Here is a 19,628-nt window from a genome sequence, read left to right on the forward strand (position 1 = left end):
AAGATGCGGCAAATGGAGTATACGTGGGAATTGTCCACTTAAGAATAAAAAAGAAGCACATTATCTAAACGGTGAGAAATTGCAAAGCTCTGAGATGCAGAGGGATCTGGGTATTCAAGTGCAAAAAGGTTATTATGCAGGTGCAGCATAATCATGAGGGGAATTTAATATAAATTTACGTAAGTTTTACTTTGGTTGACAACTATTATAGTCATCCTTGGAGGGGAGGGGCGAAGGTCTCATGGTATTACGATGAGACTATTAATTCAAAGACCCAGGTAATGTGCCATGAATCCAGACATGGTGGAATTTGAATTCAATAAAAATAAAACATCTGGAGTTAGGAATCTAATGTTGACCATAAAACCATGTCAATTGGGAAAAAAAATCACTAAAAACTTTCAGGGAAGGAACTGATATCCTTACCCGGTCTGGCCTGCAGTGTACGTGACTCCAGACCCATGCAATGTATTTGATTCTTAACCACTTCCTGAAATGGCCTAGCAAGCCACTCAGTGTGACAATCACAGGAAAGCCTGGATTACATGACATTGACCAAGGTTACAATCAGATCAGCCATAGTCTTATTGATTGGTGGAGCAGGCACAAGGGGCTGATTGGCCTACTTCTGCTCCTAATTTTCACGTCTATCATGCACTCCCTGAGAGTGTGGTGCAGAATGGTTTGATGTTACAGTATTCAGTTGAGAATTAGATAGTTATGTGGAAAGGAAGAATATGCAGTGTTCTGTGGAGAAGGCAGGACAATGGCTGTAGCTGAATTGCTCATTCTGAGAGCTAGTGCAGACATGATGAGCCGAATGGTCTCCTTTTGTGCTGTAACAATTCTATAATTCTGTATTTCCTGAAGAGTTTCCTTTATTATTTGGAAATCACTGAAAATTTGGAGTTCCCCAAAGTTGAAGGTTATATCAGAAATCAATGAATTCCCTCAGGAAATTAGGTAAATGAGAATGACTCAATGACATTAAAAGTTATATTGACATAGCACGTGTTTGAGGAAACCTATGAAAGGGAGACTCTTCACTGCTCATTGTAAGACAAATCATGAAGACATTAACTCCATCAGGATCTTAACCTTATATTTAGTTTATGGAGTAGTTAAGTTATATGTATACCTCAAGGGAGCTTTAATCGATATCAAACCTAATATCAAACATATTCATTATTCATTATAATGCTGGCATGGAGCCTCACATTATACTCAGGATTGCATGTTTGGCTACCTTGGCCAAAATAAACTAGGAACAACTGCTGCTGAGAAAATTGACAGCAGACTGGTGGGAAGTGTTCTAACAGGAATTGGGCAGACTACGGATTCAACACGTTCCTTTAGGGTGAAATGTAGGAACAACGTCCCCAGAGAATACTGGATGTCAAGGAAAATTCAGAGCTGGATGAAATGGGCAAATGAAGGGTACAACATATACCCTAGTAGAGTATAGGAGTGCAGGGAGTGTAATTAGGAGAGAAAAACGGGAGCATGTAAAATCACTAATGAGCAAAATTAAGGAGAGTCCAAGATATTCTACAAGTATATTGAGGCGAAGAGAATAACTAGGGAAAGGGTAGGTCCCATTAGCGAAATTTGTATGTGGAGCAGGAGGACATTGGTAAAGTTGGAGAGAATCATAGAATTCCCTACATTGTGGAAACAAGCCTTTCAAGTCCACACCACTTCTCCCAGACCCAACCCCATATTTTCATGACCAATCCACCTACCCCACACAACGTTGGACTGTGGGAGGAAGCTGGAGCACCTGCATACATGGCAAGAACATGCAAATTCCACACTGTCGCCTGAGGGTGGGATTGAACCCAGATCTCTAGCACGATGAGGCAGTAGTGCTAACCACTGAGCCACTGTGCCACCCAAGCATTAAATAAGTACTTCACTTTTGTCTTCACTCGGGAGAAGGAGAATTTGGGGATATGGACTGAGGTCCTCGAGTATATTGACCTCGGGAGTGGGGAGATACTGGAGGTTTTGGTGGACTTAAAAGTGGACAAACCCCCAGGTGTGGGTGAGATTGCTGTGGGAGCTGAGGGAAGAAATCACTGACTTAAATATTTAATTCCCCTCTGGCCAAAAGGAAGGCGCCAGAAGACTGGAGGACAGTTAATGTGCTTCCACTATTCATGAAGAGATAAATGAGGGAATTGCAGACCAGTGAGCTTGACATCAGTGGTAGGGAATAAGTTGGAAAAAACTCTGAAGGAGAAAATCAATCTCCATTTCGAGAGGCAAGATTTGATCAGGGATAGTCAGCATGGCTTTGTCGAAGGGAGGTCACACTTAACAAATCTAATTGAATGTTTTGAGGAGGTGACCATGTGTGCAAATGAGAGTGGGGCAGGGGATTTAGTTTATATGGATTTCAGCAAGGTCTTAGACCATGTCCCACATGGGACACTGATAAGGAAGGTAAAAGCACATGGGATCCAAGGTAACTTGACAAGTTAGATCCAAAATTGGCTTAGTGGTAGAAGACTGTTTGGGAGACTGAGGTGTATCATGCAGTGTTGTAGCTCAGGGATCAGTGCTGTTTATATGAAATGTCAATGATGTAGGTAAGAATCTTGAGGCGATGATACAAAGATTGACCAGGCGATTGTCAGTGAGGAAGAAGGTCTAATGTTATAAAAAGATAAAAAACGGAAGATATAAATAGATTGGTCAGGTGGGTAGATCAGTGGCAGATGGAATTTAACCCTTATAAATGTGAGGTAATGCACTTTGGAGGAAGTAACAAGACAAGGGAATTCTCAATGGATGATAAAACACTAGGAAGCTCAGCAGAACAGAGGGATCTTTGGGGTGACCAGGACAGGGAGGTTGTAGGTTATTTATGAGAATTGTATCCCTCATAATACTGCTTTTCGTAAGATCAGTTAGTGTTGCTAATGGGAGAAATTGAGGACCGCAGATGCTGGAGAGTCAGAGTTGAAAGGTGTGGTGGTAAGAAAGCTTAGCAGGTCAGGCAGAATCCGAGGAGCAGGAGATTTGATGTTTCGGGCATATGTCCTTCATCAGGAATTGCTAAACCCAATCATTCCACATGAATTTTCTCTTTGTTGCTATGTACTTAAGCTATTTGGTCAATAAGGGAGTTCACCAATCTGCACATAACTCATTCAGTTTTCTCTCCTTTGGCAGGTTATTTCCCCATCCCAATACATCGAAGGATTTATAGTTTCCTTTCGTTCTCTGTTGCCTCTGAGTGTGGAATGGATGGAGCAGCAGGTTGCCCATCCCCTTGAGAGGAGCATGGTCCTGACTTCCCTAAAGAGGGGCTACATGTACGAGTTCAAGATTCAGGCATACAGTGGCAGATTCCGCAGTCCAGACAGCAATACAAAGCATGGAAAGGTTCCCGAGGAAGGTGAGACATGAAGACTCAAGATTGCCCCTACAATGGGTAATAACTGTTGGGAGGGGTATCATGTCTAGAACATAGATACTTGAAGTACAGGCTACAGGGGTTTGAGGCTTATCGTCAGTGCTCTTCTGTTGTTATAATGTGACTCAGTTGATAACACTCTTGATTCTGAGTCAGAACATAGTTTAAAATCCCATTCCAGATACTTGTACACAGAGTCTCAGCAGGTGGTTCAATGCAGCACAGAAGAAATTGTATAGTGTTAGACCTGCCTTTCTCAGATATGAAGTTAGCTGAATGGTAGAATCCTCTATTCTTTGTGGCTAAATGCTGGGTGGGCCTGTAAGATGGTGACTGTCAAGATAACTCACCTAATCAGACACCGATCGCCTCATTGCAAGCTGACAGATGAGTGACAGCGAGATTCACAGCCTATCACAGACCTCAACAGTGTTCTCTTAGTTCACCTTTGATTGCCTGGTGGCTTCTGGGTCGAGGCATACTTTTCGGGGATCCAATGGCATCAAAATCATTAAAGTTCTTAGCGAGTTTTGAGAAGATTTGTAGCTCAGATTGAGGTTCTGAATGTTGGTTTGCTCGTTGAGCTGGAAGGTTCAGGTTCAGATGTTTCATCACCATACAAGGTAACATTTTCTGTGGGCCTCTGGGCAAAGCATTGCTGATGATTCCTGCTTTCTATTCATATGTTTGGGTTTCTTTGCGTTGGTTATGTCATTTCCTGTTGTGATGTCATTTCCTATGGTGATGTCATCTCCAGTTTTTCTTCTTAGGGGGTGGTAAATTGGGTCCAAGTCAATGTGTTTGTTGTTTGAGTTCCGATTAGAATGCCATGCTTCTAGGAATTCTCGTGTGTGTCTCTGTTTGGCTTGTCCTAGGATGGATGTGTTGTCCCAGTCGAAGTGGTGTCCTTCCTCATCTGTATGTAAGGATATTAGTGAGAGAGGGTCATGTCGTTTTGTGGTTAGTTGATGTTCATGTATCCTGGTAGCTACTTTTCTACCTGTTTGTCCAATGTAGTGTTTTTTACAGTCCTTACATGGTATTTTGTAAATGACATTAGTTTTGCTTGTTGTCTGTATAGGGTCTTTCCAGTTCATTAGCTCCTGTTTTAGTGTGTTGGTGAGTTTGTGGGTTACCATGTTCTTGTTGTGAGGTTGGGTTTGTGGGTCAAGGGCATGGGTAGGAGGGGAGTAGGAGACTTTGGCAATGACTGCAGTATGGCTTCCAGATGTCATCTCCTGTCCCCCCATTCATGTCTATACTTTGATTGGGGCAAATGGAGCTCTCCTACCCCACCAAACAACTCCAGTGGGTCACTCCGGTTTTGCATACGGGAAACTAGCTAGCTTTCTTGCTTGTTGGGGAGGCAGAGGATTAGGGAGGTGGTGAGCTGAGGCTCTAAAATGTACACTACGTAGCCAGCTAAAGGTCTTATTTGGTGGTGGGCTAAGAAAACTCTCTCAGGGATTTTCTTGCCCAAAACATAATTGTGCCACAGCAAAATGGGGATGGCTATCTCCCCAGGCTAACTCACCCAATTATTTCCCCTTGACACCATCTACAGGAAGAAGAAAACTCCACCCTAATATCCCCATTGTCAACCTTTGCTTGACTAATTTGTCATGATCACCTCCCAAAGTGTTTTACAACCGAGTGAAGCACTCTTTGAAACCATAATCTGTAATACACTCAACTAATTCACATTCAGCCATTTCTGACAAGTGGCAATGGAATAACAACCAATTCTGTTTTTCATGTTGATTATGAACTAAGTATTGGCCAGGATGCTGAGGTAAATCTTCTTCAAAATAACATTATGGGAATGTGTATGTCTACCCAAGTAAGCAAATGGAGCTTTGGTTTAATTCTACAACTGAAAGACAGGTGTAATGCTTCCTCAGTGCTGCATTCGATTAGCTGAGATTTTTCTGTTCATGCCCTGTAGTGAGACTTCAAACCAGAATCTTATAATGGAGAGGAAACCATGCCACCTATAGAGGTACCTCCAACACTCTTTGAACAGCTTTTGGCATTTTGAAAAGTAGAAAGTGGTATTTCTCCTTCAACTGACATCACCAAAATAGTTTATCTAATCGTCATCACATTGCACTTAAATTTTCATCTTGCAAGTTGATGCAAGCTCTTTCTTCCTGTGTCTGCCTTTCTCTTCATGCTATAGGATGTGACTAGAGTTGTCATTCAGTGTTGTTCATTTTATATATCTTGCATGTGGTAAAAGTTCCTTTGGAGAGTGGTGCTGTCCCAATATCAATAGAATAAGTGAACATCAAAGGTACAGGAGGTATAATAACCTGGGAATACTGCTGCAAATAACTCACTTCCCGATTCCCCACAGCCTATCCACTTGTCTATTCGGCACAAGTCACGTGTATGATGGAATATTCTCCACTTTCCTGAGTGAGTACAGCCTTCAACAGCACTCAAGAAGCTCAGCGCTATTCAGAACAAAACAATCAGCTAGATTGGTAATCCATCTTCCATGGCCAATATTCACTTCCTTCCCCACTGACACACAGTGGTTGCAACATATAGCACCTACAAGAAATCCTTCAATTCTCTTTCCCCAGCACCTTCCATGCGCACACCCTGTTCCACCTAGATAGAGATGAAGGTAGCAGTTTGTCCACATCACTGCCCTTTAAACCACACAACATCCTGACAGTCATTTGGTCAAAATCCTGGAACTTCCTTCCTAACAGCGCTATTTAAGTATTTACACCACTTTGACTACAGTAATTCAAGAAGGCAGCTCATCACCACTTCACCAGGGATGGAGAACAAACATGGCTCTAGCCAGCGATATCAGAATCTCATAAAAGAATTTTTAAAAAGCAGAAATATAATTTGGAGATGATTTGTTCTCTATTTCCAATGGACTCGTTATTAGCTTGCTTATGGTGATAGATACAGGAGCTCAGCATTTGTGAATTCTAGGTACAGACCCACATTGAATGTTAATATTTTGAAACCTTCCTAAGAGTAATCCTCATGCATTACGTTTTCATAAGTGATTAATTCCCAAAAATCTATGCTTTGCTGTCGGTTTGGACATTTCTTGCCCATATTCGAGGGTGTAGTGCTGGAAAAGCACAGCAGGTTGAGCAGCATCTAAGGAGCAGGAAAATTAATGTTTCAGGCATAAGCTCTTCATCTGGAATGAAGCTCATTTCTTGCCCATATGTGAGCATTTGGTATTTGCTGTTAACACGGTGTCTCCTGTGTTTTATGTTTAGTGCCGGATGCTGCTCCCCACAGTGTGATTGTAGCAACGACGGAAAGTAGGAATGGCAGCATTGTGATCAGCTGGGAACCCCCTCCTCCTGAGTCACACAACGGCATCATTAAAGGTTACAAGGTACGATTACAAACCGATGAGGAATGCAATGTGCACCGTGTATCTCCGGGCCAATTCAGGGGGACCTGAGGATGTCTAATCAGTTCCACCTTAAGGAATTTAAATTCAATTAAGAAATCTGGAATTTGAGAAAAAGTTAACATTGTCGTCAGTGTGAAGTAATGGATTAACAGCATGTGTCTAAGAGATTAGAACTGAACCATGATGGAAGATGATGACTGAGAAAGAGCTGTTATAGGAATCACACTGGGGAGAAACTCTGAGCTGGGTAAATACAAAATGTGTAAACAGTTAGTCCGTAAATAAAAGGCTATTGTTAAAATATACACAGACTACTGCCGAGACATTTAAGAGACAACGGGACTCCTATAAACCAGCCAGAAGACAAAACTTTGAGACTACTTGTATTAATTGGTTAAAGGAATATTAATAGTATTAAAGGAGCAGCTGTCTTTAAAGTGATTATTAACAGAGGTTTGTTTTTTCAATAATGTATTGCTCACTTGAGGTGATTTAAAACCTTTAAATAGGTTTCATGAATGTGCTTTCTTCCAAGCATGTAAGTGCTGTTCCACTGTTACAGTCTTAATTTCTATACATCTCTATATGGTTCCTGAGATTTCCCCATAGTGGATACTGGGTGAGTGTCTGTAGAGATGTCATGGAGTAACTGACTGCTATCAAATGGCATGGGTGTATGAGGTAGAATGAGAAGTGGGTGGGGATAAGGAGTGAAGTTTGGAGAGCCTTTTATAACACTGATGTCTCAGAGAACTGATATGGCCATCAAGAATGAGGAGATATGTCTTCACCCAGAGAGTCGGGAGCCTGTGGAATCCTTTGCTACAGAAAATGGTTGAGGCTAAAACATTGAATACTTTCAAGAAATCGATTAGGGATACAGGAGCAAAAGGTAGAGGAGAAGGCAGGAAAAGGGGACTGAGTTGGCTGATCAGCCATGATCATATTGAATGGAGGACCAGGCTGAATGTGCCAAATGGCCTTTGCCTGCTTCTAGTTTCTATGTTTCTGTATTTAAAACAGGCTGGTTTGACACTCACTATCCTTTTGACTGCTCCAACATGTCTCCAGAGTCAGCAGACCTGACTTGATCAAGTCCTTATTAACACCCTATCCCACCTCAGAACAAACATTACATGTAACAAGGTCATTATATTGAGGATGGGGGTGGGGGGAGGCAGCGACAACAGGTTGAAGATTTCTAAATTCTCTCTGGTGGTTCACAATGATGACGTCAATGGCACCAACTTCCTGATTCAGTGGATTAGCAGAAGTTCTATTGTATCTCCTAGCACCCATTGAGTCAATGTCTTCAAGACTTGGGGAGAGCAAAGGAAGATCTTGCAGGAGACAGACCCGGGTCTTGTGTGCACCTCGTAATCTCTGAGTAACGTAGGTCACATCCATGCAATCTTTAAATAGTTGCAATAGTTCAATATACTTCATATTGTTTACACTACAAGACTCCTGTAGTTTGACCATAAAGATGGATATCCTAATCCATATAAAGTTAAAAATCACACAATCCATATTAGACCATGTGGGACCTGAAGGAACCTACACACAACAGATTACGTATCTTTAAAATACACTGTCAAAGGTGGAGTCCTATCTTTACAGCGTATCAATGAATGAATCAGTGAAAGAAGTATCATTATGTTAATCCACGATAATCCTATCTGACATCACAAAGAGACACCAAATCTTTTCACAATTCCAGAAGCAAAATACAGTGGATGCTGGGAATCAGAAACAGGAAACACTGGAAATACTCAGCACAGTCTTACACCATCTGTGTGGGGAGAGAGTCACAGAGTTAATGTTTCAGTTTGTAACCTCTTTATTTGGGTTCTGATTAACTAGATTATCACCAGACATATGCTACCAGACCTCCAGATTATTTCTCGCAATTTCTGCTATTAACACAGCTCATGTGACAATGCATCACAGTCATTTCATAGCAGTTCCTGTCTTTAGCTATGCATTTTGCAAGCCGATATTGTTCAGTTTACATTTTGGGACATACCCTGTTGGATTTTGCATAACAGCTGAACTTTATAATTACGAACTCATTTCTATTATGAATTAAGGTGGGTTTTCATAGTCAAGTCAACTTGAAAAATTCAGTTCAGTACAGTTCAATTGTCATTTGTAGACAATAACATTGGGCCTGGAACTGTTGTTAAGAATAGAGAGAAGAAATCTAATTCCATCCACTTACAAGTGGATGTGCCATTATCTGGTCAGTGTTTCAGGAGAAAATGACTGAGCTTTCAAAGTTTGTGCGAAGATTTGTAGCTCGGGTGCTTGTTGTAGTGGTTCTGTTCGCCGAACTGGAAGTTTTTGTTGCAAACATTTCGTCCCCTGGCTAGGAGACATCATCAGTGCTGTGGAGCCTCCTGCGAAGCGCTTCTTTGATGTTTCTTCCGGCATTTATAGTGGTCTGTCCTTGCTGCTTCCGGGTGTCAGTTTCAGCTGTCCGCTGTAGTGATTGGTATATTGGGTCTAGGTCGATGTGTCTGTTGATGGAATTTGTGGATGAATGCCATGCCTCTAGGAATTCCCTGGCTGTTCTCTGTCTGGCTTGCCCTATGATAGTAGTGTTTTCCCAGTCGAATTCATGTTGCTTGTTGTCTGAGTGTGTGGCTACTAGGGATAGCTGGTCGTGTCGTTTCGTGGCTAGTTGGTGTTCATGTATGCGAATTGTTAGCTGTCTTCCTGTTTGTCCTATATAATATTTTGTGCAGTCCTTGCATGGTATTTTATAAACTACATTAGTTTCATACATTTGTCATATAGTTTCTGACTCACTGCTTAAAATTTAGGGAAGAGTTCATCTTCTGTTCTTGTACAATGGACTTTGACTTAGCAAAAGTGCTTTGGTTCAATGTTGTCAGAAGTCACTCCTCAGAAACACAACAGCTGAAGGCTGCTCACAATGCAGTCACCTCTCCCACTATGGAGACAAGATGCAGCCTGGGTGACCACTTTGCAGAGCACCTGTGTTCTGTCTGTAAAAATAACCCTGAGCTCCCAATTGCCTGCCACACCAATGCATCATTGGGTTCCCTGGTCAATATCTCTGTTCGAGGCTTGCTGCAGTGCTCCAGTGAAGCTCAGATTACAGTTTTGAGGAAATAAGAACTGCAGATGCTGGAGATCAGAATCGAAAGTGTGGTACTGAAAAGCACAGCAGGTCAGGCAGTGTCCGAGGAGCAGGAGAATCGACATTCGGGCATAAGCCCTTCATCAGAAATGAAGCTTGTGAGCTGGGGAGCTGAGATAAATGGGAGGTTGTTAGGGCTAGGGGGGAGGTATCTGGGAATGTGATAGGTAGTTGAAGGTGGAGGAGAAGGTGAAAGGTCAGAGAGGAGAGTGGAATGGATAGATGGGAAAGATGATGGACAGGTCAAGAGGGCGGTGCTGTGTTGGAGACTTGGGACCGGGATAATGTGAGGGGAGGGAAAATGAGGAAACTGGTGAAATCCACATTAATTCTGTGTGGTTGCAAGGTCCCAAGGCGGAACATGAGGCATTCTTCCTCCAGGCGTTGGGTAGTTAGGATTTGGTGATGGTGGAAGCCCACGACCTGCATGTCCTTGGTGGAGTGGGAGGGGGAGTCGAAGTGTTCAGCCAAAGGGTGGTGAGGTTGGTTAGTGTGGGTGTCCCAGAGATTTTCTCTGAAGTGATCTGCAAGTTGGCGTCCTGTTTCCCTGATGTTGAGGAGACCACATCGGGTGCAACAAATATAGTAGTAGACATTAGTGGAGGTACAGGTAAATTTCTGTTGGATGTGGAAGGATACTTTGGAGCCTTGGACGGAGGTGAGGGGGGAGGTGTGGGCGCAGGATTTGCAGTTCCTGCAGTGGCAGGGAAGGTGCCGGGAGTCGGGTGTGGGCTGGTGAGGAGGGGGGGTGGGGAGGGTGCGTGGATCTGACAAGGGAGTTGCATGATGGAATGGTCTCTCCAGAATGCTGGGGAGGGAAATATATCCCTATTGGTGGGATCTGTTTGTACGTGGCAGAGGATGATGCGATGTATACGGAGGTTGGTGGGATGGAAGGTGAGAACCAGGAGGGCGGGGGGGGGGAGCGGTCTGTCCTTGTTGCTTTGGGAGGGGTGAGGTTCAAGGGCAGAGGTGTGGGAAATGGAGGAAATGCACTGGAGGGCAATGTAGACCATGTGGGAGGTGAAGTTGAAGAAGGAAGCCATCTGGGATTTTCTATGGTGGAATTGGTCATCATGGGAACAGATGTGTGGAGGTGGAGGAATTGGGAATAAGGGATGGCATTTTTACAGGAGGTAGCTGTGGGAGTACTTGGGTTTGTAGCAGATATTCGTGGTTAGTCGGTCACTGGATATGGAGATGGAGAGGTCCGGGAAGGGGAGGGAGGTGTCCAAGATGGTCCAGATGAATTTGAGGCCGGTGTGGAAGGTGTTAGTAAAAATGATGAAGTGTTCAACCCCCTCGTGGGAGCACGAGGTAGTGCCGATACAGTCATTGATGTAGCAGAGGAAAAGATGGGGAATGGTGCCAGTGTAGCTGGACTATTCCACCAACCTGACATTGGGTTGAACAATTTTAGAGCAAGAACACCTCCTTCTTTGTCTGTGACCTACCCCCACTACTTCAGCCTCTGCCGTGAAATGGCTTGCTTTCAGCACAGCCAACTCTTTTGCACCTACTCATTGGCTCCATGCTCACCTATCTAGCTTCCCAGCTTACTATCAACAATCCTTTTGCCTACCAAACCTCTTATTTCTCTCATTCTTGGTCTGCTTCCCACCTCTCTGCTTCACTCCTTTCCCCTCTGCCCCCAGCCCCATCATCAGTTTAAATACCACCTTTTCTCTGCTGCTTCTAGTTCCGAAAAAAGTCGCAGGATTTGAAATGTTAACTCTGTTTTCTCTCTCCATAGGTGCTGCCAGACCGACTGAGTTTCTCCAGCGATTTCTGTTTTTGTTTGTTTTAGATCGCTAGCATCCTTTATTTTATTTCCGCTTAAAAGCTTGTTGAGAAATGGTACATAGATGAAGGGGTATGACAATGACAATGGCAGACTGCGCCCCACAGAGGAATACCATGTGTGTCACAATAACATACAGAAACCACCACACTTCCCTGGAAAGTGACTTACCTCACCTTGTGTGATTATGAGAGATTCCCACCAAGTTCTAAGTGCTGAATTAGCTTTGAACTTGAGTGCTGAACAATGTTGGTCATTTGTCACCTCGTTTAAACCCTGCTGAATGTCTGTGGTGATGCCATCAGGACCTTGTGAGCACAATGCTTGTTGCCTTGTTGAATGTTGGTGAGTGTCCCTGGAAGACCACACTGCAAGAAACACAAGTGAGAGAAACAAAGTAAAATGGCTGAAAAATATCAATAAGGGCCTAACCCATGTTGCAGAATGTTCCTGGAGCTCAAAAGCATCATGGAGATGATGCAATAATATGATTAATGAGAAATTAATGATATTAAGCTTGAGGTACTTTATCCACCAGTCTGAGCTCCTGCGAAGCAAAGAACGACACCATGAATCTTGATTTCAGCACAATGAGCAAAATGACTAATATTGAACAGACCTGCCTTCCATAGCAAGTGTCTGCCAATACCTTATTGTTTCCACATCAAGCAAATGCTGGTACTAGACCCTTATACTTATGAGAAGTAGATACTTCAGGGTCTAAATTTTGTTGAATATTTCCAGAACTCTTTAGGAATGCAGCTTGATGCAGCACCTTTATTAATCAAGTGAAGAGATGCGCATTGGTTGTCAAGTAAACAAAATGCCAGAACTGCGCTGTGGCATAATTTTCATTTTCAGGAAATTGTCTGGAAATCTGGTGGATACTCATCAGGAAGTCTGCCTGATTGTCTTTTCTTCTTGGGGGACTGAGTCCATTTGTAGTGTCACTACCATTGCCCAGCTAACCCAGCACAGTCCAGGGACCTTCCCTCCTGATTCCAGCGATCCCTGGATAAACAGACACAAAGTCACGGCAGTAGTATCAGAGCGTGATTGGCCAAATTCTTAAATTGTCATGGAACTAATGATAATTTTTGTGTGTTTTCTATCTCTCAGAGTCATGCAGAGATGGAATGAGATTCTGCATGTGTAAAACAGATTTTATTTACAGTACTTCTGATATTTCTAACTCCGGCTTCCAGCTCTTCCTACAATAGTTCACCACTTTGTGAAAGAACACCATAGCTTAACCAATCAAGCACAGTAAACATCAATAGTAAGCAGACTTGCATAATCAAACCCAGGTTTGATTAAACACTATGCTTGTGTTGTGCACTTCCTAGTGTTTCATTTCATCTTCTCCCACATATTAGATTAGATTCCCCTACAGTGTGGAAATAGACCCTTCGGCCCAACCAGTCCACACCGACCCTCCAAAGAGTAACCCACCCAGACCCATTTCCCTCTGCCTAATGCACCTAACACTATGGGCAATTTAGCATGGCCAATTCACCTGACCTGCACATCTTTGAATTGTAGGAGGAAACAGGAGCACCCAGAGGAAACCTGGGGAGAATGTGCAAACTCCACACAGACAGTCGCCCGAGGTTGGAATCAAACCCAGGTCCCTGGCACTGTGAGGCAGCAGTGCTAACCACTGAACCACTGTGCCATATAAGTGGAAGTTTAAGCTTTAATTCCAGCTTATTCTTTTCGCTCTTCTGTAGTGATTCACTGTATTTGCATCTGCAGTCAGAAGGGTTTAACAGGAAAAATGTCACGTCCCTGCTGCCGACACATGTACAGACATCATGGGGACAATGTCCACAGACTTCTTCCGGTTAATCGGATAGACAGTCACTGACAATTGAGGGTTATTTAATAATGCAAATTTGGAGGGTTAGGCCTCCTCGGTCACAATCCAAGGCTCTCAGCATCAGCACATTCACCCATTAGGGTCAACTTTACGGCCAGGGATTTCCTCAGAGTTACTCTCTGCTTCAATCTTGTGCCTTTGATTGAAATGTGGTGGGAAACACTGGGTTAGATTTGTCCACTGAGGCCCCTTGGTCAGAGAGTGTGCGGGAAACAATCACTCTTTGTGGTAATCTCTGGAGTAGCCAGAGGTGACTTGTCATCAAGTTAACATGGTACTTGGGCTCCTGAGATTGGAAGGCCAATCAGAGACCTTACAGCTTGATGCAACAGTAGCATGCCATGGGAAATATTTATTTATTTATTTATTGTTGTCACATGAACTGAGATACAGTGAAAAGTGTTGTTTTGTGTGTTATCCAGGCAGATTGTACCATACCAAGTTCACCAGCCTAGCAGAACAGAGTGCAGGCTACTGTGTTACAGCCGCAGAGAAGATGCAGGGAGAGAGATTCAAATTAACATTTGAGAGGTTCATTCAGAAGTCTGAGACCAGTGGGAAAGAAGCTGTTCTTGAATCTGTTCATTATGTGTATTCAAACTTTCATACCTTCTGCCTGAAAAGGAGGAGGGAAGAGAGTATAGTTGGGGTGGGAGGAGTCTTTGATGATGCTGGTTGCTTTCATGAGGTAGCAGGAAGTATAGATATAGTCAATGGATGGAAGACTCATTTGCATGATGGACTCAGCTCTATTCTTGACTCTCCATAGTAAATGAGAGAGGAGGCACTCCAAAGTCTGGTCTCCTTGCTATAGGAAAGATGTTATGAAATTTGAAAAGATTCAGAAAAGACTTCCATGGATGTTGCAAGGATTGGAGGGTCTGAGCTGTAGGGAGAGACTGAAGAGGCTGGGGCTGGAGGGTCAGAGGCTGAGAGGAGACTTTACAGATGTTTATCAAATCATGAGGGGCATGGATAGGATAAATAGATAAGTTCTTTTTCCAGGGGTGGGCGAGTCCAGAACTAGGGTGAGAGGGGAAAGATTTAAAAGGGACCAAAGGGACAGCTTTTTCATACAAAGGGAGGTGCATGTATGGAATGAGCTGCCAGAGAAAGTGGTGGAGGTTGGTACAATTATAACACTTAAAAGGCATCTGAATGGGTACATGAATAGGAAGGGTTTAGATGGTTATGAGCCAACTGCTGACCAATGGGACTAGATTAGTTTGGGATATCTAGTTGGCATGGACAAGTTGAACTGAAGGGTCTGTTTCCATGCTGTACATCTCTCTTACTCTAAGACACTAAAATGGAGGTGTCCTTCCTTTAACCATTTCTCCATGTCAATAACATGTTGCATCTTAAAGATGTTGCACCAGTCTTGCAGTTTGGGGTCTAAGCTTTAATCGCAGACCCCACGTCCCTCGTATATGATTGGGATGTCACTTCCAGACATCAAAATAGACTCCATCGCATGCAGGAGAATGTGGAAAAGCCACCTTCAGGATCTCATCTGGTCTCCCGAAAGATGATCCAGAGGTGGAGGAGTTGGAGCAGGTGTACACTCTTACCGGTTAGCAGCATTATTGCAGGATCTTGTATTTCCAGATCCCTTTCATTGGGAAGATTTAAAGCCTTTTATTTCAAATGACCTGAAAAGTGATTATCACTGTGAGCACCTCTGACTCTTGGCCTATTTGGTGGTTGTTTTGACAAGGAATCCAACCCCCAGAGTTTCAGCCACACTCTGCTTACAATTGTTTTGACTATTGCAAAATTGCAGTCGGAAATCTCTTGCTTGGCTTCTCACCAACTGTGTAAATTCCTAAGATTCCTCCCATTGTGTTCCATTTATACCTTGAATCCCTGGGCTTTGAAGCTGGATATTATAAACAATGTGGAGTGCAGATTCTAAACTTAGAAAGATAGCTTTTATTTTTATGTTGTAATTTCAGCCAAAGTTGGGGATAGTGGGGGTGGTGCTGGCAGTCCAAATGCTGAGTACTTGTACCACGGTGTTGTGTTTGTGAGTTGGAATGGTTGGCGGAAATGGTGTCTTCCAAATTCATTTCCCGGGAGGTTTCCCACCCTTTTCTAAATCCTCGCCCTGATTCTAAATCCCAGAATTGCTACTTTTCTCCCTCTAGACTTCTGTTTACAGTAAATGATCACAAGAAACTTGGGTCCAAGACTACGAAATAAGGAGAAAAATGAGCCCAAAATAAGGAATTGACCTTTTCAACACCATTCGCTTAAAACGTCCACAATAGCTTTGTGCAACTATGAAGGAAATATGAAAGCTGCTTATAGTAAAATTGCATATGGTTAATGCTTAATTGGTAGTCATACTGTTCCTGTTTAATGCCTACCTTAAGTGTATACCGATGCTGATCCCAGGATTTGTAAATGCTCAAAGTTTGTGAGAAGATTTGTAGCTCGGGTGCTCATTATTGTGGTTCTGTTCGCTGAGCTGGGAATTTGTGTTGCAGACATTTCGTGCCCTGTCTAGGTGACATCCTCAGTGCTTGACAAACACTGAGGATGTCACCTAGGTAGGGGACGAAACGTCTGCAACACAAATTCCCAGCTCGGCGAACAGAACCACAACAATTTGTAAATGCTTTATTTTTCCCTCACTTCTATGAATAGATCATGAGGGAAAAGTAATGTAATGAGCAGTCTGCTATATCCAAATTATCCCTTTATATGCAGTAGAAGGTAAGCTCAATAATTTGATGTTTTGGCAATCTAGTTGACTTATTTATGGCGCCCTGAGAATGCCAGGGTCAGAGTATTACATAACAACTGCTTATGGAGAAGCTTATTCCCGAAAAGTTGACTCTTTTGCTCCTTGGATGCTGCCTGACCTGCTGTACTTTTCCAGAGCCACACCTCTTGATGCTGACTCTCCAGTATCTGCAGTCCCCACTTTCTCCTAGTCGCTGTAACCTGACTGCGAAGCTTCTTCATGGGATGCCCACCTTGAAGAAGTTCTCCTCTTCCCTCTACAAGGATCTCAGTGAGTCTCCCTCTAACTGCACTCCCCCAGGTCATCTCATCTGTCCTGAAGCTCTTCAGCCACGTCCTGAAGCAGACCCGCTACCACAGCCACATGACCTTCCTCAGTGCTGCCTACACAACTGACCTATCTCACATGGACTCCAGACAATATTCAGACCATCTTAATTTGGGTCTGACCAGGCCAACCACTATCTGCAGCAAAGGGCTCATTCCCAAAACATTGATTCTCCTGCACCTTGGATGCTGCTTGACCTGCTGTGCTTTTCCAGTGCCACAGTTTTCCACTCTGACTCTCCAGCATCTGCAGTCCTCTCTCTGATATTGGATGATGTGCTTGTTTACTAGGTTAGGTAACTGGGTGTTTCTCTGTATACAATAAAACCCCCATTTTAAGTTGCCTGAAAAAAGCATCATTCCAATTTAACATTGTGTATACAATGGGGCTATTTTGTGTTATTTACTGTCACATATATCTAGAAAGATCCAATGTAAGGTGTTTTGTCACCAGAACCTGACGCCATTTTGTGTTACAAAAGGATAAAGATAAGTTACACAAATAGAGTTCATCTTCTGGAAAATGGGTCTTCAATCACAGCTCCAAGGCTCCTGCAAGGAATCCCTGCACTTCAGGCCTACCACAGCCAGGAATCCTCACTCCCAGCTCCACCACAGCTGCAGCTGACGACCCACTTATCACTGCTCTGGCTTCTCCATGACGTCAGAAGATGAAAAAAAGAAAAATATGAGAAAGGAGAGAAAGAGAAGGATGCTGTGGCCTGGAGCAGACGGACTCAGGAGACCCAACACCATTTACCAGGCTGGTGCCGCCATCTTGGAGGTCATCATTGAAGAGCACTTAAGCTTTTATTTTACATTATTGAGGAGAAGTTGAGTATGTTAGGCTATATTCATTGGCGTTTCAAAGAATGGGAGGTAACTTGATTGCTATCAGATTCTTAAAGGACCTGATGGGCTAGATACTGGCATGTTGCTTCCCACTGTAGAAAAGTCTAGGATCAGTGGGTATAATTTCAGATCAAGGAGTCACCCACTTAAAACAGATTTGAGGGGGAATTTCTTCTCAGATAGGGTCATGAGTTTAGAGGCTGTAGAGTTTGGAATGTTAAATACATTCAAGGCTGAGGCAGACAGATTTTTAATCAGTAGGAGAATCAAGAGTTATAGAGAAAAACCTGGAAAATGCAGTTGGAAATTATCAAATCAGGCACTGACTAGCAGACTTGACTCAGTGGGTTAATAGGCTTGCTTGTCTGAAAATGTGTTGCTGATTAAAGCACAGCAGGTCAGGCAGCATCCAAGGAACAGGAAATTCGACGTTTCGGGCCAGAGCCCTTCATCATTCATTCCCGATGAAGGGCTCTGGCCCGAAACGTCGAATTTCCTGTTCCTTGGATGCTGCCTGACCTGCTGTGCTTTAACCAGCAACACATTTTCAGCTCTGATTTCCAGCATTTGCAGACCTCACTTTTTACTCGAAGCTTGCTTATCTCCCATGTCTTATGGTCTTATGGCTTCACAATAGGCCCAATGTAGTGCCTGTGACCTGATTGGTGTCACTTTGGAGTGCACTTTCCCCTCACTCTCCTGCTCCCTGACCCTATTGTGCCTTGACCCTCTCCTGTCATCTGACTCTCCCACTCACTGCTTCACTTCCCTATCCTCTCACTCTCAGCTCCTCACACTCTCTCATTCATATCCCTCCCTCACTGGAGAGGTAGCATGCAGGGAGATGGGCTAATTGGCAGGCAGGAGGTAAGTGGAAAAAGTTGGCATTTTTAAATATTTTAAATGTAATTTACTGAAAAGTTTATATCACCCAAAGCTAGAATCAAACCCAGATCGCTGGCACTATGGGACAGTAGTGCTAACCACTGTGCCATCGTGCTGCCCAAAACAGTAAGCTAAATAAATCAATGCATCACTTGACATCTATTTGCTGGGAGTCCAGTGCCCAGCCACCTCTCTGTAGGGATTGGGAGCCACCCTTTTACCAAAGCAGCTGGCTGCAAGGGTGGAAATGAGTTAGAGGTTGCTGCAAGGATGGTGAGGGAGACATTTGCAAAATGGGTGTGTGGAGTCAGAGGGAGGCTACAAGGAGTGTGGGAGAGAAGAGAAGGCTACACCTGAGGCAGAGATTGCAAAGAAGACAAAGCTGTTTTCAAACCCTGCAAGAGGATTCACAGTAAGGTTAAAATCGACTAGGCAAAAGTGAGGACTTCAAACCTGTCAACAAATGAACCCTCAGCCGACTGGGAATTAGGAAACCCAGAAGTCATTGAGGTAAGGCATCACTGACAAATGAAGGTGGAATTTCTACATTAAGGCTACATATATTTAGTAGCTACTAAACAAAGAAGAAATTTAATGAGTTTTGAGAATACTTGTAGCTCAGTTTGAGGTTCTGGGTGTAAGTTTGCTTGCTGAGCTAGAAGGTTTGTTTTCAGATATTTCGGCACCCTACTAGGTAACGCCACCAGTGACGAGGGTGTCGTGCTGGTAAAGCATAGCAGGTGAGGCAGCATCTGAGGAGCAGGAGAATCGATGTTTCAGGCAGAAGGGCTCATACCCAAAACGTCAATTCTCCTGCTCCTTGGATGCTGCCTGACCTGCTGTGCTTTTCCAGCACCACACTCTTGACTCTGATCTCCAGCATCTGCAGTCATCTCTTTCTCCTAACATCATCAGTGAGCTTCAGGTGAAGCACTGGTGTTAGTGACCCACTTTCTATTTATGTGTTTAGGTTTCTTTGGGTTGGTGACATCTTTTCCCATGGTGACGTCATTTCCGGTGGTGATGTCATTTCTTGTTCTTTTTTTCAGAGGATGGTAAATGGGGTTCAAGTCAAATCCCATCTCAACAACCACTAAGATGCTGCACTTTTGCGTTATTTCAATGAGCCACCACACACTGCAGGACAGAGGA

The 19,628-nt window shown here is 43.5% G+C and overlaps 1 protein-coding gene across 2 annotated transcripts in view; it reads left to right on the forward strand.

The window, feature by feature from the left end:
• robo4 (roundabout, axon guidance receptor, homolog 4 (Drosophila)) overlaps positions 1 to 19,628 on the forward strand; it is a 125,942-nt gene that overhangs the window by 47,513 nt on the left and 58,801 nt on the right. For both annotated transcript variants that reach the window (XM_060846937.1, XM_060846938.1), the window contains exons 8-9: positions 3,178 to 3,403; positions 6,676 to 6,797. In XM_060846937.1, coding sequence (XP_060702920.1) covers positions 3,178 to 3,403; positions 6,676 to 6,797 — 348 coding nt within the window. The remainder of the gene's footprint in view (positions 1 to 3,177; positions 3,404 to 6,675; positions 6,798 to 19,628) is intronic.

This window comes from Hemiscyllium ocellatum, chromosome 29 (assembly GCF_020745735.1).
Source record: "Hemiscyllium ocellatum isolate sHemOce1 chromosome 29, sHemOce1.pat.X.cur, whole genome shotgun sequence".
Classification (NCBI taxonomy): Eukaryota; Metazoa; Chordata; class Chondrichthyes; order Orectolobiformes; family Hemiscylliidae; genus Hemiscyllium; species Hemiscyllium ocellatum.